The sequence below is a fragment of the Bos taurus genome, chromosome 7 (genome assembly GCF_002263795.3).
Source record: "Bos taurus isolate L1 Dominette 01449 registration number 42190680 breed Hereford chromosome 7, ARS-UCD2.0, whole genome shotgun sequence".
In the NCBI taxonomy this organism is placed as follows: domain Eukaryota; kingdom Metazoa; phylum Chordata; class Mammalia; order Artiodactyla; family Bovidae; genus Bos; species Bos taurus.
This window is the reverse complement of record NC_037334.1, coordinates 13,293,688-13,320,517: the sequence shown is the minus strand read 5'-3', so window position 1 is coordinate 13,320,517 and position 26,830 is coordinate 13,293,688. Positions and strand designations below refer to the sequence as shown.

The following is a 26,830-nucleotide window of genomic DNA, read 5'->3' as shown; positions in this document are numbered from 1 at the left end:
TCAGTTGTTTGTTGTTGTTGTTGTTTTTGACCACACCACACAGCATGGGGAACTTTCCCGACCAGGGGTGGAAGCCATGTCCCCTGCAGTGGAAGGGCAGAGTCTTAACCACTGGACCACAAGGGAAGTCCTGTTCTCTGTATTATTGAGTATGGTTTGCTTAGATTTCACGTGAGATCATACAGTGCTTGTCTCTCTCTGCCTGACATTTCATTTAACTTGATACCCTTCAGGTGCATCCATGGTGTCACAAATGACAAGATTTCCCCTGTTTATGACTGAATGATACTCCACTGTGTGTGTGATGCTTTTTTAAATCCATTCGTCCATTGATGGACACTTCAGTTGTTTCCCTGTCTTGGCTATTGTGAATAATGGTGCAATGAAAGTGGAGGTGTAGATATTTCTCTGAGATAGTGATTTTGTTTCCTTTGGATAAATACCCACAAGTGAGATTGCTGGATTCTATGGTAGTTCTATTTTAAATATTTTAAATTAAGTATTTTTAATATTTTTAATTAAATATTTTAATGCACCAATTTACATTCTCACAGACAGTGCATGAGGATTCCATTTTCTCCACATTCACACTAGCATTTTTTATCTCTTTTCTTTTTTATAGCAGGCGTGCTGCGATTCATGGGGTCGCAAAGAGTCGGACACGAGTGAGCGACTGATCTGATCTGATCTGATATATACATATATATGTGTGTGTATGCATGTATATATATATTATATATATGATTATCTTAAGGTGCTAAACTCTTTATCTTTTATCAAAATATAATCATTTTAAAATATCATGTTAGTTTCAGTTATACAGAACAGTGATTCATATATATATATTTGTATTCTTTTTCAGATTATTTTCCCTTACGAAAGTTGCTCAGTCGTGTCTGACTCTTTGTGACCCCATGGACTGTAGCCTGCCAGGCTCCTCTGCCCATGGGATTTTCCAGGCAAGAATACTGGAATGGGTTGCCATTTCCTTCTCCAGGGGATCTTCCCCATCCAGGGACTGAACCCAGGTCTCCTGCCTCAGAGACAGATTCTTTACAGTCTGAGCTATCAGGGAAACTATTTTTTCCTTGTAGGTTATTTCCCTTATAGGTTATTACAAAATGCTGAGTATAGTTCCCAGAGCTAAACAGTAGATCTTTGTTAGTTATCTGTGTTATATATAGTAGTGTGTATACATTAATACCAACCTCCTAATTTATCCCTGCCCCTCTTCCTTTCCACTTTGATAGCCATAAGTTTGTTTTCTGTGAGTCTCTTTCTGTTTTGTGTGTAAGTGCGTTTGTAATTTTTTTTAGATTCCACATAAAAAGGATAGCATATAATATTTGTCTTTGTCTAGCTTACTTCACTTAGTATAATCTCTAGTTCTATCCATGTTGTTGCAAATGGCATTATTTCATTCTTTTTTATGGCTCAGTAGTATTCCACTGTATTCATGAACTGCATCTTCTCTATCCGTCCTTCTGTTCATGGTTGTTTAGGTTGTTTCCATGCCTTGGCTACTGTGAACAGCACTGCTATGAACTATCTCTTGTCTTTTCAATAACAGCCATCGTAAGAGGTTGAGGTGACATCTCCTTATGGTTTTGATTTGCACTTTCCTGATAATTAGTGATGTTCAGCACCTTTATGTACCTGTTGACCATCTGTATGTCTTCTTTGAGAATGCGTCTTAGTTTGGACAGCCCAGAATGTCCCCCAGACAGTGCCAAATGTCCCCTGGGGGGCATAATTGCCCTAGATTAAGAACTGCTGCTCTAGAAGTTTCCTTCATGCTCCTTTTCCAAACAGTGTCTCCATCCTCAGAACATCGTTGACTTCCATCCCCATCTGTTAGTCTTGCGTGTTCTTAAACATATTATGAATGGAAACTCAAACTGCATCACTGCACAGTCTTGTGTGAGTTATAGAACTTTAAAAAAATTATTAATTTATTTGGCTGTGTTGACTCTTAGTTGCGGCACACAGGATCTTTGTGGCATCGTGTGAGATCTTTTGTTGTGATGCACCAATTTTACTTGTGGCACATGGACTCCAGAGCACCTGGGCTCCACAGTTGCAGTGCGTGCTCACAGAGGGGCAGGCAGACCTGTGAGAGAAGAGCATCCAGAGACCTGCCGTCATCTTTCCCCATTCCCAAGTGGTCCTGCTGACATAGTTAAACATCACCAGGGGCAGAGAGGGGAATATGGATCCCACTCCATCCTTGTCACAAGTGCAGGGACCACTAACTTAGGGGAGACAGTTCAGTGATCCATCAACAGCTGAATGGATCAAGGTGTGGTACATATATACAGTGGAATACTACTCACCCATAAAAAGGATGAAATAATGCAATTTGCAGCAACATGGATTGACCTAGAGATTACCATACTAAGTGAAATAAATCAAAAAGAAAGACAAATACTATGTATCACTTATATGTGGAATCTAAAATATGACACAAATGAATTTGTCTACAAAACAGAAACAGACACACAGACATAGAAAACAGACTTGTAGTTCTCAAGGGGAAGGGGTTGGGGAGGGGTGCATTGGGAGATTGGGATTAGCAGATACAAACTGTTATATTGTATATAGAATGGATAAACAACAAATTCCTGCTGTATGGCATAGGGAACTATATTCAGTATCTTGGGATAAACCATAATGGAAAGGAACACTAAAAAGAATGTATATCTGAATATACATATATATATGTATCTGAATATACATATATATGTATCTGAATATACATTTATATATATATATATATGAATATACACATATATGTGTGTATGTATACCTGGGCTTCCCTTGTGGCTCAGCTTGGTAAAGAATCCGCCTGCAGTGTGGGAGACTTCGGTTTGATCCCTGGGTTGGGAAGATCCCCTGAAGAAGGGAACGGCTACCCACTCCAGTATTCTGACCTAGAGAATTCCATGGACCATACCCATACAGTCCTTGTATACCTCTCTATATATGTGTTTACTGCTCTCTATGTATACATATGTGTATCTAACTATCTATATATCTGAATCACTTTACTGTACAGTACATTAACAAGACATTGTAAATCAACTATATTTCAATAAAATAAATTTAAAAAAAAAGAAAAATGCATGCATTTGTGCTGTTCCAACCTACTCATAAATTTTCTGATAACTGAACTGAAGATTATTGTTTTTAATTCAGATTGAACAAAATTAAAAACTGAGTTCCTCAGTCACATTAGCCACATTTCAAGTGCTCAGTGGCCACGTGTGGCTCCTGGTGAATGACCCTGTTGTCCAACAAATAGAAAATGAACATTATCCAGAAAGTTCCACTGGACAACAGTGTGGCTTTAGATCAGGCTTTTTTGCTTTCTGCTTTGGTTCTGTTGTTTTTTAATCAGTGTCACTGTTGACATTTGGGGTTGGCTAATTTATTGTCCAGTGCACACTATAGGCTATTAACCAACATTTGTGTTTTCCATCCACTAGATGCCAGTAGCAGCGCCTCTTTTCCTCGTGACAACCAAAAACGACTATTTATTGTTGTTCAGTCACTCAGTCGTGTTGGTCTCTTTGCAACCCCTTTGACTGTAGCCCGACAGGCTCCTCTGTCCATAGGATTTCCCAAGCAAGAATCCTGGAGTACGTTGTCATTTTCTTCTCCAGGGGATCTTCCTGACCCAAGGATGGAATCCGCGTCTCCTGCATTGGCAGGCAGTTTCTTTACCACTGAGCTACCTTGAAAGTGGGGAGGAGAGGGGAGGGAGTGGAGGGAGTGGAGAGTAGGGGGAGGGGAATAGCCCTTAGGTGAGGAGCACTGTTCTTCATCAAAACAGAGTTCAAGCCCTAGCTTTGTGGTGTGCTAGATGCATGATTTGGGGCAAATCCCTAAGCCTCAGCATTCTCATCTCTGCAATGGGGCCAATGAGTAGCAACCACTTTCGGGAACTGCTGTGGGAGTGACACCTAGCTTCAGGGTCTCAATGACAACTGGAAGCCATGCCCAGCATGTAGTAGGTGTTCAGTAAACAGTAAAGTTGTGATTACCCACCGTGAACCTAAACCTATAAACCCTTGTGCACCCCTTCAAGGGCAGGGCAGCTCCAGGACCCTGAGGACTCCCACATGGTGCTCGGAAGTGCTTGTTGTCGTGTTCTGGAGAGACAGAAGATTTAAATCGTTTGAACAGGACTTCCCTGCAGGTGCAGTGGATGAGAATCCACCTGCTAGTGCACGGGACGTGGGTTTGATTCCTGGTCCAGGAAGAGTCCACATGCCTCAGAGCAACGAAGCCCAGGCACCACAAATACTGAAACCCGAGTGTCTAGAGCCACTGCTCCACAGCAAGAAAAGCCACAGCAATGAGAAGCTGGCACGCTGCAATGAAAAGTAGACCCCACTTGCCGCAACTACAGAAAGCTGGCACAGAGCAATGAAGACCCAGCACAGCCAAAAATAAATAAATAAATAATTTGCTAAATCAGGAAGAGTTTGAAGAATCTCGAGGTCTGGGGTCTGGTCCTCCTCTGTCACAGATCTTGTTGGCCTTGGTGTTTTTCTGGTACCCAATTTTCCCCGCTGTGAGGCAGGGGGAACCGAACCCTGTAATCTCCCACTGGACTCTCTGGCTTGGCCTCTGTTTCTCTGTGATTGTTTTCTTAAGGAAGGGAGGGGGTGCCCAGGCAGACAACCAAGGGAGAGGATTTGGACAAAAGCCGGACTTCACTTCCGGCTTCCTGCTGCCTCCAGTCTTTGCTATTGCTGTGTCTTCTCCCCAGAACACTCCTTTCTCCACTCCCCAACTACCCTGGCCCAGCTGGCTCCAGCTTGAGGACTTGGTGTACATGGCACCTCCTCCAGGAAGCCTTCCTTGATCCTCTGCCCCTTCCCACTCTGGGACTGATATCTCCAACTGACTTCTCAGTTATTTATTTATTTGACTGTGTCAGGTCTTAGTTGCGGCATGTGGGATCTAGTTCCTTGACCGGAGATCTCTAACTTGGGCCCCCTACATTGGGAGCTCGGAATCTTAGCCACTGGGCCACTACAGTGCTTCTGTCAGCCCATCTTGATCGCTTGTGCATCTTGGCCAGGCTGCATGCCTGAAGGGTATTCAGGGCTCAGAGTGTGTCTGAGCTGAGAATGGGTGAACTGAGATCATCAGGGCAAGAAGGGAGGAGAACAGGTTAGCAGGAAGTTGCATTGAGCATGAAGGAGCTGGGTGTGGGAGTGTTCTGATAAGCTCGCCTTGGCTACAGATCCATGGAGTTTGGCTCTGGGTACCGGGGCATCTAAATAACAACAGCAACCAGATGCAGGAGAGATGTGAGGTTTTGTGGGGTAGCCCCTGCCTGTCACCTTCACACTAGGTGCCTTCCTATGTCATCCCCTGGATGAGAAGATAAACCCACCTGTCTGGCTGTGAGAGGCTTGAGGGGTGGACCAGGAAGGAGGATGGGGATCTCCTGAGCCTCTGGATGAGGCAGGCACATGGGGGCCACTGAGGATCATGTACCTACAGAGGATCACCCTGGCACAGTCTGTGTTTGGCAGATGGTGTGGGAGAGGCAGTTTTTAAGGGGCAGCTGTTATAACAATCCAGGCTTGGGGTGATAAGTAACCTTCAAGCCCAGCCCCTCCTGGCCTTCTCTGCCCCTGGGGGCTGCTGAATGGCTTAGCTACATCCTCCATGCTGGCCATGTGGGTCCTAGAGGGGTCCAGGGGTGGCAGAGGGCAGTTCTGCAGGTCTCCCCAAGGGTACACCAAGTCCAGCCCTCCACTCCCCCAGCAGCCAGAGAGTTCTCACATGGGAATGCAATCTCCCGTCCACTCCTGCACATTCCAAAACCATTTGAGCCAGCTGTGCCTCCCCCGGGGAGGGTCCACCCGGCTCAGTCTGGTAGTGCCAGCTCCTGAGCAGGAAGTTGTCAGCCAGGTAAAACCAGGGGCCTTGAAAGATTAGGGCAGATCTATGCCCAGACCTCTGTTTGCCTTTAAGCCCAGCCAGACGGCCACTTCAGGGCATCTCTTGGTCTGGCAGCAGGCTTTTCAGGAGCCAGGTTTCGTCTGGTGTGTGGAGGTCCCATGTGCCCCTCTTCACAGAGGGTATTGATGCCAAAATCTCAGCTTCTCTGTACACCAGTGCTGAATCAAATATCAGAGACGAATTCCAGGTGAAGTAGAAAAGGAAATTTGTATTGCTTTGCCAAGCAAAGGGGGACACAGCAGGCACATGCCCTCAAAACCACGTGTTTTCTCTTGGGAAAGATTGTGCTGTGTGTTAGTCAGTTGTGTCTGACGTTTTGCAACCCCATGGACTATAGCCACCCAGACTCCTCTGTCCATGGAATTCTCCAGGCAAGAATACTGGAGTGGGTTGCCATGCCCTTCTCGAGGGGATCTTCATGACCCAGAGATGGAGCGCGCATCTCCAGCATTGGCTGGTGGATTCTTTATTGCTGAGCCACCAGGAGTGAGAGGTTTTATAGTAATTGTTCAAAGAGGGCATGATCAGCTTGTGGATATTCTTCTGAGGGGTCAGTGGTGAGGTAAGTAGGACTCAGCATCATCAACCTTCAAGTTCAACGGTTTGGGGTCTACATGCTTGTGGGCAGCATACCATTATTAATCATTAACTTCTCCCACCTGGAGAGGCTTTCAGTTTCTGCAAAAGAGCTCAAAGATGTTGTGTGTATCCATTGATGGGGAATCAGGACCTTGCCCCAAGGCTGCTCTTGACTGTTAGTTTCTCCCTGGTCTTACACTCCATCCCTTCGCTAATTAACAACTGCTTGAATCTGCCCCTTGGAACTCAGGGAAGGTCTTAAAGGCTGAATGAAGGTTTGTTTCCTATAATCAAAGAAATGGAGGTGTGGGACACAGAAAGGGCTTGCGCCCAGGACCCCACAGGGCCCTGCACAGTATCAGTATCAGTCTGCAGGCATTAGTCATCACGAGGGCTCTGAATAAAGCCAGCTGACCTTTGCCAGCCACAGAACCACTACTTCCCCCTAGGGCAAGCCCTGCCCCTCTTGGGAAGTTCAGCAAGGCGTGTCCTCACCACCCTCCCAGGAGCCCGGCCGGGCTGGGCTGGGTTCAGTCACTGGGGCTCGTTCGGGGTGTGAGGAGCACTGCCCAGGCAGGTGGGCAGGAGGGTGGGCAGGAGCATGGGCAGGAAAGACCCTGCACGCCCAGGGCGCCATCGGCGAGGGCACCTGGTGGCTCTGACCGTGAGCCTCTTCCTCACCTGCTGGCCAGGTAAGCCGGGCTGGGTTGGGGTCAGTGGAGGAGGCAGATACATACCTGGAGGAGAGAGGGACAGATGTGACAGGTGCCTCAGGCTTCCCGAGCCCCCTCGGGGGCAGTCCGGAGGGCTTCTGCTTTCTTTGGCAAAGGCCTCCATCACAGTCAGCCAGGTCGGGCTGGTTTTCCACGCTGACTGGAGGAGACATCACAGAATGGCTACAGTGGGAATAAAATATTGCAGGACTAGAGATAGGCAAGTATTCCTCCTTTCACTGGCTCACTGACACGTTCATTTCCTAGGGCTTTTTTTTTTTTTTTTAATTGGAGTATAGTTGATTTATAGGCTTCCCTGGTGGCTCAGATGGCGAAGAATCTGCCTGCAATGTGGGAGACCTGGGTTCAGTCCCTGGATTGGGAAGATCCCCTGGAGGAGGGCATGGCAACCCACTTCAGTATTCTTGCCTGGAGAATCCCCGTGGACAGAGGAGCCTGGTTGGCTGCAGTCCATGGGGTCCCAAAAAGTCAGACACGATTCAATGACTAAGCAGATAGTTGATTTGCAATGTTGTGTTAGTGTCAGGTGTATAGCAAACTGATTCAGTAATTTATGTACATATATTCCTTCTTTTTTTAGATTTTTCTCATAAAGGTTATCACAGAATATAGAGTAGAGTTCCATGTGCTGTACAGTAGGTCCTTATTGGTTATCCATCTGGGTTTTGGTTTCTTTTTTATGATGAGTTTTATTTTATTTTATATTTTCTGACAGAGCCACATAGTGTTTGGGAATCTTAGTTCCCCGATCAGGGATCGAACCCGTGCCCCCTGCATTGGGAACCTGGAGTCTTAAGCACTGGGCAGCCAGGGAAGTTCCAATTTTTTTGTTTTTTTGTTGTTTTATTGACACCTCTGATTTCAGTACCTGTGCTCAGCTCTCAGATAGGAAATGAGCAAGTCACAGCCCCAGGCTTGCAGGAACTCCAGGCTGGTGGGCAAGACAGAGGGGTGCCCAGTCTCTCTTGGTACAAAGTTGAGCAAGAGCTTTGCCACCTTAGGGGTACAGAGAAGGGGCAGTTTCCCCAAAACTGCAGGGCAGTATTGGATTGGCTGGAATTTCTACAGACGAGGTCAGTGGAAGAAGGAAAAGGACACTCCTGGCAGGGAGAACCGAGGGGGCAAAGGCCAGGAGACAGGAAGCTGCAAGGTGTATTTGGGTCCTTTGATGTGATGTGAGCGAATTTGGGCTGCATGATCAGGGGATACTGAGGGGACGGGTGGAAGCAGAAAGGCAGCTTGTGAGGGTTAAGGAAGGTGTGTTCTTGGACCCCAAGGAGGACCTCACAGGTCTATTAGTCATTTCGGAGGTCAGCTTGGGCCTGGCTAACCAGAGAAAGCCCACTGGCCTCAGGAACAGGTGGGACTCCAGCTTGGTGCTGGGGAGAGGAACCAGGCTCTCTTCTCTACCAAAAGAAGGTCCAAGACTCTCCATGTGTCACTCTAGGGCTTCCAGACCCCCGCACAGTTTTACCCCTTGGGTAGGAAATTAAGGCTCTCCAGCCAAACCACTCTGGTGTCCAAATTCTCCAGGCAAGGATACTGGAGTGGGTTGCCATTCCCTTCTCCAGGGGAACTTCCCAACCCAGGGATTGAACCCAGGTCTCCTGCATTGTAGGCAGATTCTTTATTGTCTGAGCCACCAGGGAAGTCCTCTGGTGTGCAAAATAACCTGAAAACTGCCATCTACACTGTTGTTGTTTGTTAATCACTAAGTCGTGTCTGATTCTTTTATGACCCCATGGACTATAGCCTACCAGGCCCCACTGGTAAATCCATGGGATTTACCAGACAAGAATACCAGAGTGGTTTGCCATTTCCTTCTTCAGGGGATCTTCCCAACCCAGGAATCAAACCCACATCTCCTGCACTGTGCCAGGTGCTTAAATATCTGTTAATTTACTCCTCCCAGGAGAAAGGACTGTCCTTAATGCTTGGCTGCAAAACAGAAGCTTCTAGAGCCTGAAGGGGAGTGAGGGTGAGGGCATCCTTTTTCCCCCATTCTCAGGGGCTCAGGCCACAGACACTAGCAGGCTGGAAGCCACCCAGGGTGGGTGGGCCACCTCCTAGTCCCTCCCCAACTCAAGCCTCACTCTCTGCAGCTCCTGGAACAGGTGGAGAGGGTGCCCCAGCCCCCAGCCCTGAGTCACCCAGGACAGCTCTGGGCCCCGGAAAAGCTTTGCGGTTGGACGCCACTGAAAGGCACCCACACAATGGCCTGAATGGTGGGCGGGTTTGTACCAGACAATTCCACCACCTCTGATGGGGCGTGTCCCCCTGAGCTGTCCCCAGAGCATGTCACCACAAACAGAGGCTGTTTAACTGCTTTTGACCCCGAGGCTTCCTCAGAGTCAGATGCCCAGGGCCGTGTAAATGGAGCGGGCTTTTGCTCCCACCCCAAGGAGGACTGGTTGCCTGGACTAAGGGTTGATATCCCTCCCCAATTGCCCATCAATTCCACAGTAAACAGGGAGCCTGTCAGGGAGGGTTCCCCTGGCAGGTCAATTCAGACACCTTTCTGGACTCTTCACTTTATTTCTGGAAAAGACTTCCTCGATTCCTGGTCAGAGACTAAAAAAAATGTAAATCCGGTGCTGACAGGCTGTGTGTCCTTGGGCCTGATGCCTAACCTCTCTGAGTTTCTATCTCACTAAAGGGTAATTTTTAAAATTCCAGAGCTGGTGGAGATCCATTCCCCTCTCACCTCTCCCTCCACCCTAGACCCCATCCGGTGAATCTTCTACTACATCTGCATCCTGTACTTTTCCCCTCTTTGACTGTGTGGCTGAAACCTGACAAGATCCCAGAGGACCACAGTAATCATCATTTTCTATTGTGGACCTACTATGTGCCAGAGCTTTCACCCCTGGATTAAGCTTGCATGGGTGAGAGTAGGGGTACATTGCCTCCCATTTTACCAAAGAGAAAACAGGCTCAGAGAGATTGTGCCCTTTGTTTAAAGTCACACAGCAAGCACTCAGGGCTCTGTGGTGACCTAAATTGGAAGGAAATCCAAAAAAAGAGGAGATATATGTATGTGCATGGGCTTCCCAGGCTGCGCTGGTGGTAAAGAAGCCGCCTGCCAATGCAGGAAACCCAGGAGACCTGGGTTTGATCCCTGGGTCCGGAAGATCCCCTGGAGAAGGGAATGGCAACCCACTCCAGTATTCTTCCTGGAGAATCCCCTGGACAGAGGAGGCTGGCAGGCTACAGTCCATGGGGTCGCTAAGAGTCAGACACAACTCAAGCGACTTAGCTTGCACGCGCACATACGTATATGTACAGCTGACTCATTTTGCTGTACAGTGGTAACTAGCATGGTGAGGTAAAGCAACTATTTTGTTGTTCTGTCACTAAGTCGTGCCCAACTCTTTGTGACCCCGTGGACTGCAGCACACCAGGCTTCCCTGTTCTTCGGTCTTCCAGAGTTTGCTCAATTTCATGTCCACTGAGCCGATGATGCTATCCAACCATCTGTTCCCCGCCACTCCCTTCTCCTATTACCCTCAATATTTTCCAGCATCAGGGTCTTTCCAATGAGTTGGCTCTTTGCATCAGGTTAAAAAAAAATTTTAACAAGTGAGGGAAGGGATCCGAACTCCCATTTCTGGATGATTCCTAAGCCCTGTACTTCACCCTCTGCCTGGAAAAGACTGAGGGTTGAGGAGTGTTTCTCCTCTCTTGGCTTTTTCTGGCCCTTGGGTATCCCCATCCCCCAGGGTAGACAGCAACTGCCCTTCATCACCCCTCTGTCAATGTAAAAAATACTCACAACTTAGAAGTTGAGAGTTATGTTTTATTTGGTGGAAATGTTTAGGACTTCAAGCCCAGGAGGCAGCATCTCAAGTAACCCTGAGAGAACTGCTCCGAGGAGGCGAGGGGAGGAGCCAGGTTATATAAAAGTTTTGCAACAAAGGGCAGGTAGTCTGAACATCAAAAGATGATGTTAATTAAAGAAAACCAGGGTCTCTGGTGGTCCAGGGGTTGAGACTCCACACTCCCAGTGTAGGGGGTATGGGTTCCATCCATCCCTGGTCAGGGAAGTAGGATCCCACATGCTGCAAGGGACAGCCAAAAAAAAAGAAAGAAATACAGGAGGAAAACCAGATAGCCCAAGTTAAGGAATTTAGTGCCTTTCTAAGTACGGGAATGGCAATCCACTCCAGTACTATTGCCTGGAAAATCCCATGGACAGAGAAGCCTGGTAGGCTACAGTCCATGGGGTTGCAAAGAGTCGGACACGACTGAGCGATTTCACTTCACTTCACTTCACTTAAATACAGGAAGATGCAAGAGTCTGGATTCACTGAAATTGTTCCTTTCATATGCACTTCAGCTGTCTAGGGGCTAATATCCTGGCTTCCTGGGTGGCACGATGGTAGAGAATCCACCTGCCAATGCAGGAGATGCAACAGATGTGGGTCCGATACCTAGGTTGGGAAGTTTCCCTGGAGGAGGGCATGGCAACCCACTCCAATATTCTTGCTTGAGAAATCCTATGGACAGAGGAGCCTAGTGGGCTACAGTCCATGGGGTCACAAAGAGTCGGACGCAACTTAGTGACTAAAAAGCAACAACTTTACATCCCACCAGCCCACCTGGATGGAGTTTTCACCCTTCTCTTTCATGTCTGGTTTCTAGGGGTGTCCTCAGTCTCCCCCAGAGAGGGGGGTCTTCATTCTCCTCAGTCGGAGGGGGTCCCCCTTCCCCTCACATTAAGGGTCCCTGTGCATCTTCAGTCTATTGGGGAGGTCCTCACCTCTTTACTCAACACTATTACACAGTGATTCATTCATTCATTCATTTGTTCAGTGACAATTTCTTGAGCACCTACTGTGTGCCAGGCACTGTTCTGGTGATGGGGATACTGCTATGAGCAATACAAAGATCCCTGCTGAGCTGACATTCTGGCAGGGGAGACAGATCAAAACCCATATCAACAGTAAATAAATTATGCATTTAAGTATTAAGAGGGGCTTCCCTGATGGCTCAGTGAGTAAGGAATCCGCCTGCAATGCAGGACACACAGGAGATAAGGATTTGATTCCTGGGTCAGGAAGATCCCCTGGAGAAGGAAATGGCAACCCACTCCAGTATTCTTGCCTGGAGAATCCCATGGACTGAAGAGCCTGGAACCCTACAGTCCAAAGGGTGGCAACGAGTTGGACATGACTAAGCAATTAGGCACACGTAAGTACTAAAATGGTGATAAAGAGAAGAGATTTTGGGCAGAGAATCTGGGGTGCTGGAGTGTGTTGGGGTGAATTGCTCTCGTCAGTAGGGCAGGGTGAGGGGAAGCCTCCTGTGAGTCAATGAACTAATGCATCCCAGTAAAACCCTGTGCAACCCAGAGGCAGGTGGGCTCTGATGTTATTTGTGCTTTAAAAATGGGGAAACTGAGGTTCCGTTGAGTGAGCGGGGCAGGACCAGCTTGAAATCCAGGACACCAGGACTTGAGTTCTGGCTGTGTGTGTGCACTTGTGTAAGTGTGCATATGTATGTGGGACAGTGTGTGTGAGACAGGGAGAGAGCAAAACAAGCTCTTTTTTCTTATGAGGGGTACTCTCCTTTTTTTAAAAACAAAAACAAAAACAAATTATTTCTTTATTTTTGCCTATGCTGGGTCTTCGTTGCTGCGAGAGCTCTTCTCTGGTTGTGGTGTGCAGACTTCTCACTGCAGTGCCTTCTCTTGTTGTGGAGCAAAAGCTGTAGGAGCATGGGCTTTAGTAGTTATGGCTCCTGGGTTCTAGAGCACAGGCTCAGTGGTTGTGGCACCCAGGCTTAGCTGCTCCCCAGCCTGGGGATCTTCCCAGACCAGGGATTGAACCTGTGTCCCTGACATTGGCAGGTGGATTGTTTACCACTAAGCCACCGTGGAAGCCCTGATGGGTCCTCTTCTTTCTCTTCTGACAGCATGTCCTCACTTTTCTCAGGGAGGGAGAGGAGCCCTTAGATCTCTCCTTCCAGGGAAGGTAGGACTTTGGTTGGTGCTGAAACCCCCAAAGGACCCCTACCCAACCAGCAGTCCCTTGGGGGGTGCAGGGTAGGTCAGCAAGGCAGGGTAGGACCAAGGGACTCAGTGCACTACCTGAGTCCCCTCCTGAGGGTAGGGCTGGGCTTGGCATTTCCTCTGCTGTCTGGGCTGGGCTTCACCTCCTTGCGCCCCCACCTTGGGTCCTTGCCTTGGAGGAGACATCCCAGGAGCTGCCCTGGCTGGTGCGGCCCCATACATGCATGGGGCCAGACCTCTCAACAGTCAAGGGAACAGACACTGAAGTTGAGCAGGGCATCCTGCCTGGCTGTCCCCTACCCATCCTGACCAGTCTCATTCATTTCCATTGGACCAGCCAGCCGCTTGCAATGTCTGTTCTGGGACAGCTGTCCTTTGGGCACCCAGTTTTGGGACTCCCCAAGAGAGCTGGGCCATAAAGAAGGCTGAGTGCCAAAGAATGCATGCTTATGAAACGTGGTGCCAGAGAAGACTCTTGAGAGTCCCTTGGACAGCAAGGAGACCAAACCATCCATCCTAAAGGATATCAGTACTGAATATTCATTGGAAAGACTGGTGCTGAAGCTGAAATTCCAATGCTTTGGCCATCTGATGCGAAGAGCCATTTCATTGGAAAAAACCTGATGCTGGGAAAGATTGAAGGCAGGAGGAAAAGAGGGCGACAGAGGATGAGATGGTTGGATTGCATCACCGACTCAATGGACATAAGTTTGAGCAAGCTCCAGGAGATGGTGAAGGACAGGGAAGCCTGGCGTGCTGCAGTCCATGGGGTCCCAGAGTCAGACATGACTTAGCAACTAAGCAACAAGATACAGTGAATCTGATCCCTGCTCCCCATCACTGATCCTTTTTTTAAATTTTATTATGTATTTTTGGCTGCACTGGGTCTTTGTCGCTGCTCAAGGGCTTTCTCTAGTTGAGGTGCTCGGGCTTCTCATTGCGGTGCCTTCTCTTGTTGCAGAGTACGGGCTCTAGATGTGCAAGCTTCAGTAGTTGTGACACACAGGCTTAGTTGCTCTGAGGCCTGTGGGAACTTCCTCACCTGTGTCCCCTGCATTGGCACCAGGATTCCTAATCACCAGACAACCAGGGAAGCCCCCATCATTGATTCTTATTCTGATTCCCACTTCTCTGGGAATCAGAAGTACTCCCTAACGGTACTCTGATACCATTTACATCCTCCTTCTAACTAATAATCATAATAACAGCAATCAGTGCTATGCTGAAATGAGCCAAGATACAAACAATATTTTTCAATTATTTTTATTATTCTATTTTATTTTATGTTTTTAAATTTTAATTCACATCCAGTCCACTGTCTTTGGTGAATTTTGACAAATTATACTCATACAGCAATCAAAAGCAATATATGCCAGACAATGGGATTTTTTATTTATTTAATAAATGCATTTATTTAAAGCTGGGCACAGTCTTTCTCTGGTTGCAGCAAGCGGGGGCTCCTCTCTAGTTGTGGTGCCTGGGCTTCGTTGCAGTGGCTTCTCTTGTTGTGGAGCACGAGCTCCAGGATGTGTGGGCTCAGTAGTGTGGCACACAGGTTTAGTTGCCCAACGGCATATGGAATCCTCCCCGACCAGGGATCGAACCCGTGTCCCAGGCATTGGCAGGCAGAGTCTTAACCACTGGACCACCAGGGAAGTCCCAGACACTATTTTAAGCCCTTTACATAGATTAATTCATTTAATCCTCTTAGTGGCCTGATGAAGCACTCTTATAACTTCCACGTTGCAGATAAGGAAACTGAAATGGAGGCGCTGTTAGTGTATGTGACTTGCCCAAGCTCATGCCGCTGGTCCGTGGGAGAGCTGGAGCTCTCCTCCAGGCAGCCTGGCTCTGTAAATGCCCAGAGATGCTGACACCAGCTCCCTTCCCAGTGACACCAGTGTGAGAGAAGAGATGGGATGGGGAAGGAAGCCAGGCGAAGCTAGATGGCAGAGGATGAGCTGATGCAGGAACACCTGGCAGAGTTTCTGACTAGGATCCGTAATAAGAAATACATCTGTAGAGATGTGGATGGACCTAGAGTCAGCAGGACAGAGTGAACTGTCAGAGAGAGAAAAACAAATATTGTATATTAATGTGTATATGTGGAATCTTAAAAAAAAATGTGAGGAATCTATTTGCAGGGCAGGAATAGAGAAGCAGACATAGAGATCAGACATATGGACATTTTGTGGGGAAGGGAAGGGGGGATGAATTGAGAGATTAGAATTGACACATATACACTAGGGCTTCCCAGGTGGCGCTAGTGGTAAAGAACCTGCCTGCCCATGCAGAAGACATGAGACCTGGGTTTGATCCCTGGGTCAGGAAGATCCTCTGGAGGAGGGCATGGCAACCCACTCCAGTAGTTTTGCCTGGATAATCCCCATGGACAGAGGAGCTTGGCAGGCTACAGTCCATGGGGTCGCAAAGAGTTGGACACTACTGATGCAACTTAGCATGCACATCTGCACCCATATATATACTACCATGTGTAAATAGCTAGCTAGTAGAAAGCTGCTGTATAGCACAGGAGGTTCAGCTCGGTGCTCTGGGATGATCTAGAAAGGTGGATGGAAGGTGGGGTGGGAGGGAAGTCTAAGAGGGAGAGGGTGTGTGTGTGTGTGTGTTGCTCTGTGTGTCCGACTCTTTGCGAATATATGGACTATAGCCCACTAGGCTCCTCTGCCCATGGAATCCTCCAGGCCAGAATACTGGAGTGGGTAGCCTTTCCCTTCTCCAGGGATCTTCCCTTTCCCTTTTCCAGGGGATCTTCCCAACCCAGGGATCAAACCCGGGTCTCCTGCATTGCAGGCAGATTCTTTACCAGCTGAGCCACAAGGGAAGCCCAAGAATACTGGAGTAGGTAGCCTAATCCCTTCTCCAGCGGATCTTCCCAACCCAGGAATCAAACCAGGGTCACCTGCATTGCTTCCCTTGTGGCTCAGCTGGTAAAGAATCCACCTGCAATGCGGGAGACCTGGGTTGGATCCCTAGGTAGGGAAGATCCTCTGGAGAAGGGAACGACTACCCACTCCAGTGTTCTGGCCTGGAGAATTCCATGGACTGTATAGTCCAGGGGATTGCAAAGAGCTGGACATGACTGAGAGACTCACTTTAACTCCTGCATTGCAGGCAAATTCTTTACCAACTGAGCTATGAGGGAATGAAAAAGAAATACATTTTACATTGTGACCAGCTCTGTGCTTAGGTGTGTGTGTATCTAAAAATACTTTTGTAAAATCATTTACCCCTGCTGCACCCAGTGTGCCCTGATGCCTTATTCTGTTATCCTCTTACATTTTTGGTGCTGTTGACAACCCACTAAATTGGGTTCCTATCTGCTTTTTCTATGGAACAGCTATAAGCTTAGACCAAGCGCACACAGAGGGCACAGAGGTCAGTATATCTGAGTCTGGATCATTCCTTGTTGTGGGAGCACTGTCCTGTGCATTGGAAGATATTAAGCAGCATCCCTGGTCTCTACCCACAAGATACCAATAGCAACCGACCCTCGAATCATGACAACCAAAAATGCTCCATGAGTATGTGCTCAGTCAGGTCTGATACTTTGTGACTGTAGCCCACCAGGCTCCTCTGCCCATTGGATTTCCCAGGCAAGAATACTGGTGTGGGTTGACATTACTTTCTCCCAGGGATCTTCCCGACCCAGGGATGGAAGCCAAGTCTCCTGTGTCTCTTGTACTGGCAGGCAGATTCTGTACCACTGAGTTGCTCTGGGAAGTCACCTGGGAATCCCCAAAGTGTCTCCAGACGTTGCCAAATGCAGCCTGTCATAGTACCTGGAAATAGTAGGTATGCAGGAAATATTTGTTGCATGAATAATAAAGGCAAAAAATCTCACTTGATGAGACTTACTGGTCTGCAGCCTCATTCCCTAGTCATGACAGCTGTCCTGATAGCCTAAGGGGATGCTAGTTCGTCTGCTCTGTCCAAAGCAGAACCCAAGCTCAGGTGCTGCAGCACTGACAGGAAGACAAGCAAAGCATCTCTCCAACAGTTGCAGTTCCTTTGAGAGCCCCAGGACCAGCTCAGTGCTGAGCTCTCCCCAGGCTCTTACAGAAGCCTTCAGCTTGCCACCTCTCCCTCTGCACCCCTTTCTCTATCGCCGCAGGGCCTTCTGAAGAAGCCTCTGGGTTTGTGTCAAGTGGTACCCACAGATACCTCTTCTTCAGCCAGGGTTCGGTCCCCAGTCCTGTCATGAGTCCTGCTTTGGGACATCCCTGGGGACAATGTTCAACCTATTTTTTTGAGTCTCTGCTTTCTTCACAGTTGTGTCTCTGAAAGCATGGCTCATCTGGGACGTGAACTTTGGAAGATGCTTCAGAGACAAAGAACTGTTACTTTAAAAAAAATTTTTTTATTGGAGTATAGTTGATGCATAGTAACCCACTCCAGTATTCTTCCCTGAAAAAGCCCATGGACACAGGAAACTGGCAGGCTCCAGTCCACGGGGTCAAAAAGAGTCGGACACAACTGAGCAACTAAGCACACACGTAGTTGATTTATTGGGTTGCCCTCAAAGTTTGTAAAGATTTTTCCATGAGATGTTACAGAAAAACCAGATAAACTTTTTGGCCAACCCTGTACAATGTTGTGTTAGTCTCAGGTGTACAGCAACATGAATCAGTTAATTGTTGTTCAGTCACAAAGTTGCGTCCATTTGCAAACCCAGCTTCCCTGCCCATCACCATCTCCCCAAGGTTACTCAAACTCATGTCTGTTGAGTCGATGATACCATCCAAACATCTCATCCTCTGTTGCCCCCTTCTCCTTTTGCCCTCTATCTTTCCCAGCATCAAGGTCTTTTCCAATGAGTCCACTCTTCCCATCAGGTGGCCAAAGTATTAGAACTTCAGCTTCAGCATCAGTCCTTTTGCCAACAAAAGTCCATTTAGTCAGAGCTATGGTTTTTCCAGTAGTCATGTATGGATGTGAGTTGGACTATAAAGAAAGCTGAGTGGCGAAGAATAGATGCCTTTGAACTGTGGTGTTGAAGAAGACTCTTGAGAGTCCCTTGGACTGCAAGGAGATCCAATCAATCTATCCTAAAGGAAATCAGTCCTGAATACTCATCAGAAGGACCGATGCTGAAACTGAAACTCCAATACTTTGGCCACCTGATGTGAATATTCAGGGCTGCTTTTCCTTTAGGATTGACTGGTTTGATCTCTTTGCTATCTAGGTTTATCATAGCTTTTCTTCCAAGGAACAAGCATATTTTAATTTCTTGGCTGCAGTCACCATCCACAGTGATTTTGGAGCCCAAGAAAATAAAGTCTGTCACTGTTTCCATTTTTTCCCCATCTATTTGCCATGAAGTGATGGGACCAGATGCCATGATCTTAGTTTTTTGAATGTTGAGTTTTAAGCCAGCTTTTCACTCTTCTCTTTCATCCTCATCAAGAGGCTCTTTCGTTCCTCTTAGTTTTCTTCCATTAGAGTGGTATCATCTACATATCTGAGGTTGTTGATGTTTCTCCCAGGAATCTTGATTCTACCTCGTGAGTCATCCAGCCCAGCATTTTGCATAATGTAATCTGCATAAAAGTTAAATTAGTTATAGTACTCTTGTCTGGGAAATCCCATGGACAGAGGAGCCTCATGGGCTACTGTCCATAGGGTCGCAAAAGAGTCAAGACACATCAACAATAATAGTGGTTAAGACTCCACACTTCCAACTCCCCTCCATACAGGGGGCAAGGGTTCCATTCCTACTTGGGGAACTGAGATCCCACAAGCTGCAGGTGAGGCCAATTAAAAAAAGAAAGAAAAAAAGACAGTTCAGTAAAAAGAGAAGAGTGAATACAATAACAGAAGCTAATTAATGAATAGGTGTTCATTTGTGTAAAGGGCATGGTGATCATTGGAAAGATGAATGAAGGATTCTGCTGTTGGGCTGGGGAACTGTGAGAACATGGCTGTGGTTTAAAGAAGATGAGAGGATGGATTCTGTGGGATATAAGGACAGAGCAGAGAGTTTCACCCTCAGCGCTATTGATGTTGTTGAGTTTAGTCACTCAGTTGTGTCCAACTCTGTGACCCCCGTGGACTGTAGCCCACCAGTCTCCTCTGTCCATGGGATTTTCCAGGCACGAATACTGGAATGGATTGCCAAGCCATTGTCCAGAGTATCTTAACGACCCAGGGCTTGAATCTGTGTCTCCTGCATCTCCTGCATTGGCAGGAGGATTCTTTACCTCTAAGCCACCAGGGACCCACTATTGAGATTAAGGCCTGGTAATTCTTTGCAGGAGGGGCTATGCATTACAGTTGTTAGGAGCATCCCTAGCTTCTGACCACTAGATGGAAGTAGAAGATCACTAGCTTTGACAACTGAAAGTGCATAGATAATACCTGTTCTCTGGAAGAACAATCACAACGGGTTGAGAAGCACCATTTTAGAGACACAAGGGGATGGATCATTAAGGACCATGACACACTAAGGAACTCTATCCTGTAGGCAGTGAGGATCCATTGAAAGATTTCAGAAAGGGAACTGAGAAATGGTTAGCTTTTCATCTTCAAGAACTTCCAGTGGTTGCAACACCCTCCTGTTTCTCCTGCCCAAATTCACTTTTCTTTAAAAATTTTTTATTGCAGTATAGCTGCATTACAATTTATGTTAGTTTCTTCTCTACAGCAAAGTGCATCAGCTATGCACATACATACATACATTTGTTGTTTAGTCGCTCCGTCGTGTCCAACCTTTTCAAGACCCCCATGGACTGTGTAGCCTGCCAGGCTCCTCTGTCCATGGGGATTCTCCCAGGCCAAGAATACTGGAGTGGGTTGCCATTTCCTCCTCTGGCGGGATCTTTCTGACCCGGGAATCAAACCTGTGTTTCCTGCATTGGCAGGTGGGTTCTTTACCACTGCACCAACAGGGAAGCCCAGATCTAACCATATCATCAGCTATTTTTCACATAACAGCACACAAACCAATCAAAGATAGTCCAGAACAGATTGGAGGCTACAATTCTTGTATATAGTCCCTCTTTTTTGGATTTCTTTCCCATTTAGGTCACCACAGAGCACTGAGTAGGGTTCCCTGGCCTATATGTAGGTTCTTATTAGTCATCTGTTTTATGCATAGTAGTGTATATATGTCAATCTCAACCTCCCAGTTCATTCCACCCAAATTTATGTATTCTTGTTCAGAAGAGTTGCCCATGTTTCGTCCAGCCCCTACTATATAACAGTTCACACAGACCCAGCTTTGTCCAACAGAGCCCAGAGATTCTACCTAAATCTCACACCACAAAATAAAACTGCAGGAGCTCAGTAGTAGGCTTCCCAGATGGCACAGTGGTAAAGAATTCACCTGCAGTGTGGGAGACCTGGGTTCCATCCCTGGGTTGGGAAGATTCGTTGGAGGAGGAAATGGCAACTCATTCCAGTATTCTTGCCTGGAAGGTCCCATGGATAGAGGAGCCTGGAGGGCTACAGTCCATGGAGTCACAAAGAGTCTCATATGACTGAGCACGCATGCAAAGCAAAGCAAAGTAGGTTTGTAGCAGCCAACTCCACTCAGAGGACTACTTTTTTTTCTTTTAAAATTTTATTTATTTTTAAATCTTTATTTATTTATAAAATAAATAAATAAATTTTATTTGGATCTTTGTTGCTGTCCGAGGGCTTCCTCTAGTTGCAGAAAGTGGGGCTACTCTTCTTTGCTGTGCTTGGGCTTCTCACTGTGGAACACGGGTTCTAGAGCACAGGCTCAGTAGTTGTAGCACACAGGCTTAGTTGCCCCTCGGCATGTGGGATCTTTCCAACACCAAGGATCGAACCCGTGTCCCCTGCATTGGCAGGTGGATTCTTTACCACTGAGCCACCAGGGAAGTTCCAGAGGACTAGTCTTAAACTTGAACACCAAGAGCTAACAATGACCCATCCCTAATTGAACCCACAGGCCCCACTGCATCAACGACATCTACCCAGTCCTTGACAAGACCAGGCAGCAGCACCCACATCACACCGGAGAATTCTAGACCCACAGGGACCACAGATTCAACCAGCATCAGCAAAACCAGTACTTTAACTTCTGGAGAACAAAGGAGTCCTGAGAACATCAACCTTTCCGGCATTTCAGAAGTGACAATTACATCTCCTTCTACCATCTTTGTCCCAGAGAACACCATCAACCATTCAACAGTGGCTGAAAATGAGACCAAGGGAACTTTGAGTGCCTCTATATCTCCACCTGAGACCTCTGCTACTGAAAAAAGACACAGTTGGGGTACCAGCTCTAACACCTCAGATTTGAGCACTGTTGACAGCCAGCAAGAAAGGTCTACTCAGGTCTCTCCATCACACACAGCAGGGGAGCTCAGAAGTCCTGACACCACTGCTGATGGGTATAGCCCCAGCACAACTGCCCCCGGGAGCTCTGCCATCTCCAGGACACTAGATTCCAGCACCTCATCAGAAGAAATGTGGGCCGGCACAGGTACAAGTGAACCCTCAAGTGAACTCCAGTCCACCTGGGGGACAGAGACAAGTCCTACAGAGGAAACAGTGACCACTGACACAGATCCTATCCACACGTCTCTTACTACCTGGGTGGTTTCTGTGTCCACTGAGCCAAGCACAAGCTTCCCTGAAACAGCATCACCTGGAGAAACATCTTCAGACACACCCACCCTAGAAGCCACAGCTGGCCCAACGGCTGAGGAGATTACACCTTCCACTGAGATCACATGGACAGGTGACAGTGACACAGGTATCAGTCAGGATACAGCACCCCTACCTACAGGAGCCACAGCTCCATCTGAAACAGCTATAGGTTTGACTTCAGCCTTCGGTTCTGCCCCTGTGTCCATGCTGACAGCAGTGACCATGCTGGATCCTGGCTCAAGTGCTCCAGGAGGGACAACCCCAACATCAAGCAAGACTTCTTCCAAAATGCCTGGGAAGCCAGATTCTAAGGAGGGAACAAGCCAGGTTCTGACTCTATCCAATGCTGAGCATCACTTCTCCTCTCCTGACACCAGCCCACCAGGAGACCTCATGAGCCCCACCAGCGTTCCTCTGCTCCTGTCCACCTCCATTACTGATCCTACAGGATCACGGTCCAGCCCATCTTCAGACCACATGGGCACCTCCTCCAAGGACACAGAGACCCCTGGGAGCACAGGAAGGACAGAGCCAAACCCAGCTTTTCTTCTTTCCAGAACATCAAGTCATACAGAAACCAGTGCTGAAAGAGTCAGAGGCACTACTTTCCCTCTGGACCACCCATCTCCCTCAGGGGAAGGGACAGCAAGGACTGTCCTCATGCCTAGTACATCCCCTGATGCCACAGACTCACCTCCCATCACAACAGCCAGCACCTTGGTTTCGGAAGTTTCCACTGGTCTGGCCACCCTCGGCATCACCCAGGTTCCAGGAGTGAAAACTACATCCCCTTCCACCACCTCTGTCTCAGAGGTGACCAGTACTCATCCATCTATGACTGAGCAACATACCAGAGAAACTTTGACTGCACCTGTGGCTCCATCTGTGACCTCTGCTCCTGGACGGGAGAATAATTCAGCCACCACTTCAGCCCCCTCCCCAGGCTTCAGTTCTGCGGACGGCAGGGGGACAAGCTCAATTCAGGTCTCAAAATCCCATCCAGGATGGGAGCTCAGAACACCACACACCACTTCTGAAAGACACAGCCCCAGCACAACTGCCCCTGAGAGCTCAGACATCTCCAGGACACTTGATTCCAGCACCCCAGGAGAAGCATCATGGACCAATTCAGGTACAAGTGAACCCTCAACTGAACCCCAGTCCACCTGGGGGACAGAGACAAGTTCTGGAGAGGAAACACTGACCAGTGAGACAGGCCATATCAACACCTCCAGCACAAGCTTCACTGAAACGGCATCACCTGGAGAAACATCTTCAGACACACCCACCCTAGAAGCCGCAACCAGACAAACCACTGAGGAGTTTATGTCTCCCACTGAGATCTCTCAGACAGGTGACAGCGACACAAGGACCAGCCAGGATATGACCTACCCAACTACCAGAGACACAGCTTCCTCTGAAACTATTACACATTTGACCCCGGCCATCAGCAGTGCCCCAGTGTCTATGGCTACAGCAGTGATCACAGTGGCTCCTGGCTCAAGTGCTCCAGCAGGGACAATCCCAACATCAAGCAAGATTTCTTCCACAATTCCAGAAGTCTTATCTACAGGGAATCCTGGTTCTGGAGAGCCAAGCAGCTGGGGTCTGACTCCATCAACCTCCAGACATCATTTTTTCTCTCCTGAAACCGGCCCTGCAGGAGATATCATGAAAAGCACCAGCCCTCCTCTGCTGATGTCCACTTCAATTCCTGGTGGTACAGCATCAGGGCTCGGCACATCCTCAGATCTTACGTTCACCTCCTCTGTGCACACAGAGACCTCTGAGACCACAGCAAAGACAGAGCCCAGCTCGGCCTCCCCTCTCTCCAGTACACTCAGTAATGCAGAAACAAGTACTGAAAGAGTCAGAGGTATGACTTCCACTCTGTTTGTCTCATCTCTATCAGGCAAAGGGACAAATGTGTCCTCAGGCTTGGCATCTCTCTTGATATCACAGGTTCACCCACCCTCCCCACACTCACCCCCTTGGCTCCAGAGGGGTCAGCTGATCCTCATCCCCTCAACCTTGTCAATATTTCTCGAAAGAAATCCACTTTTCTCTCTTCACCCCTTCCTCCTCAGCAGAGACCAACAGCCACCTATTTATTGTTAACACTGTTGAGTTGCTGAGTCACGTCCGACTCTTTTGTGATCCCATGGACTGTACCCACCAGGCTCCTCTGTCTATGGGATTCTCCAGGAAAGAATACTGGAATGGGTTGCCAGTTCCTTCTTCAAATGATCTTTCTGACCCAGGGATCGAACCTGTGTCTCCTACAATAGCAAGCAGATTCTTTACCACTGAGCCACCTGGGAAGCCCCACCTACTGGAGAGGAAACCAAGGGAAATTTTGAATCTATCCATGTCTCGACCTGAGACCTCTACTTTCAGTTTAATGACCACCTAGGTCATCACCTCTGCCCCCTACCCACAGCTTCCTCACCATGGAAACACACAGCACACATTCAACTCAGATTTCTTCATCCCACCTAGGGAGTTAGCTCAGAGCCACAAGCAGTGTCTCAGTTACAAACTCCATCAGGACAGCCCTTCTCATCTAGGACTTCTGCGTTGCTTCTGCAGTAGTGATATCCAACACCGGCACTTTTATTTATTTCACTGTATGTCTAAACAGAATCTGGCCAGAGACCAGTTTAGTTTTTTATTTAATTATCTTATTTATGTATTTATTTTTGACTGTGCTGGGTCTTCGTTGCTGCAAGGGCACTTCACTAGAGCAGACATTACTCTCCAGTAGCAGTGCCTGCACTTCTCATTGCTGTGGCTTCTCTCTTTGTGGAGCACAGGCTCTAGTGTGTGTGGGTTGCGGTATCTGGCTCAGTATTTGCAGGTTCGATCCCTGAGTTGGGATGATCCACTGGAGAAGAGAATGGCAACCCACTCCAGTATTCTTGCCTGGAGAATTCCATGGACAGAGGAGCCTAGCAGGCTACAGTCCATGGTGTTGCAAAGAGTCAGACATGACTGAGAGACTAACCATTTCATTTCAACAATTTCATTTCAACACTTTCAAGATGATGTTTTGCACCAACCACTATTTCAGCCTCTGCCTTTTCTCTCTTTGCTTCCATGGTGGTTCCTAGACTTACTTCTCCAACAGCAACCTCCATGGAAAGGACTTCTCTTAGACATGACTGAGAGACTAACCATTTCATTTCAACAACTTCATTTCAACACTTTCAAGATGATGTTTTGCACCAACCACTATTTCAGCCTCTGCCTTTTCTCTTTTTGCTTCCATGGTGTTTCCTAGACTTACTTCTCCAATAGCAACCTCCATGGAAAGGACTTCTCTTAGGGAAGCACCCATAGCCACACTCACAGCAGAGACACAAGTGGCCCAGTCACTGTTCATTCTCTAGCTCCCACCAGTGTAAAATCCACAAGGGGCTCTGAGTGTGAAAGAAAGATGGGAACAAGCCACTTGCCCGTGGGAACCACATCTCCCTCTGAGACATCTACAGATTTTTCTTGGCCAAGAGCAGTGTCCCAAACTCAATGTCTCCATTTCAGTCAGTGGGTGCTTCTAGCTCCAGCCCTCAAGCCAATTGGTTGGCACATTTTCTTTTTTTTTAATTTTACTTATTTTTTGAACTTTTTATTTTGTATTGAAAGTGAAAGTCACTCAGTCATGTCTGACTCTTTGTGACCCCATGGAGTAGTCCATGGAATTCTCCACACCAGAATACTGGAGTGGGTAGCCATTTCTTTCTCCAGGGAATCTTCCCAACCCAGGGATCGAACCCAGGTGGCCCACATTGCAGGCAGATTCTTTACCAGCTGAGTTACCAGGGAAGCCCATTTTGTATTGGTATATAGCCAACTAAAATGTGATAGCTTAAGGTGAACAGTGAAGGGACTCAGCCATACATATACGTGTCCATTCTCTCCTAAACTCCCCTCCCCTCCAGGCTGCCATGTAACATTGAGCAGAGTTCCCTGTGCTGTACAGTAGGTCCTTGTTAGTTATCCATTTTGTTAACTTATTTTTTAATTTTTATTTTTTTAACACCAAAAACATTTTGTATTGGGATATAGCTGGATTAACAAACAATGTTGTAATAGTTTCAGGTGGACAGCAAAGGGACTCAGCCACACATGTACATGCATCCATTGTCCCCCAGACTCCCCTCCCATCCAGGCTGCCACATAACGTTGAGCAGAGTTCCATATGTTGTACAATAGCTCTTTGTTGGTTATCCATTTTAAATATAGCAGTGTGTACACGACTTTCCCAATGTCCTTAACTTCCCTTCCCCCTGGCAACCATAAGTTCATTTTCTAAGTTTGTGAGTCTCTGTTTTGTAAGTTCATTTGAATCATTTCTTTTTAGATTCCACATATGAGGGATGTCATGTGATATTTCAAATGACATTATTTAATTATTTTTAATGACTGAGTAATATTCCATTGTATATATGCACCACCTTTTTCTTTCTTTTCTTTCTTTCCTTTTTTTGCCATGGGTCCGGCTTGTAGGATCTTATTTCCCCAACCAAGGATCCAGCCTCCAATCCCCGGCAGTGAAAGTGAGAATCCTAGCCACTGGACCACCAGGGAATTCCCAGTTGGTACATTTTCTGATGCACTCTATCATTTGACCCCTGGTGGGATTACACTTTCTGGGACTGGAACCAGCCCACCTCTGACTCCACAAACAATTGCAATTCACTCATCTCTTGTCGGAGAAGGCAATGGCACCCAACTCCAGTACTCTTGCCTGGAAAATCCCATGGACAGAAGAGCCTGGTAGGCTACAGTCCACCGGGTCGCTAAGTCAGACACGACTGAGCGACCTCACTTTCACTTTTCACTTTCACGCACTGGAAAAGGAAATGGCAACCCACTCCAGTGTTCT

At 47.5% G+C, this 26,830-nt stretch overlaps 1 protein-coding gene across 7 annotated transcripts in view; it reads left to right on the top strand.

The window, feature by feature from the left end:
• The first annotated feature begins 7,054 nt into the window (after window positions 1-7,054).
• Window positions 7,055-26,830, top strand: part of MUC16 (mucin 16, cell surface associated) — a 118,461-nt gene continuing 98,685 nt past the window's right edge. For all 7 annotated transcript variants that reach the window (XR_009495160.1, XM_015471982.3, XM_015471977.3 and 4 more), the window contains exons 1-2: window positions 7,055-7,253; window positions 21,242-23,821. Coding sequence is in view for 6 of the 7 variants with exons in the window: in XM_015471982.3 (XP_015327468.2) it covers window positions 7,163-7,253; window positions 21,242-23,821 (2,671 nt within the window). In the remaining variant the exon portion in view is untranslated. The remainder of the gene's footprint in view (window positions 7,254-21,241; window positions 23,822-26,830) is intronic.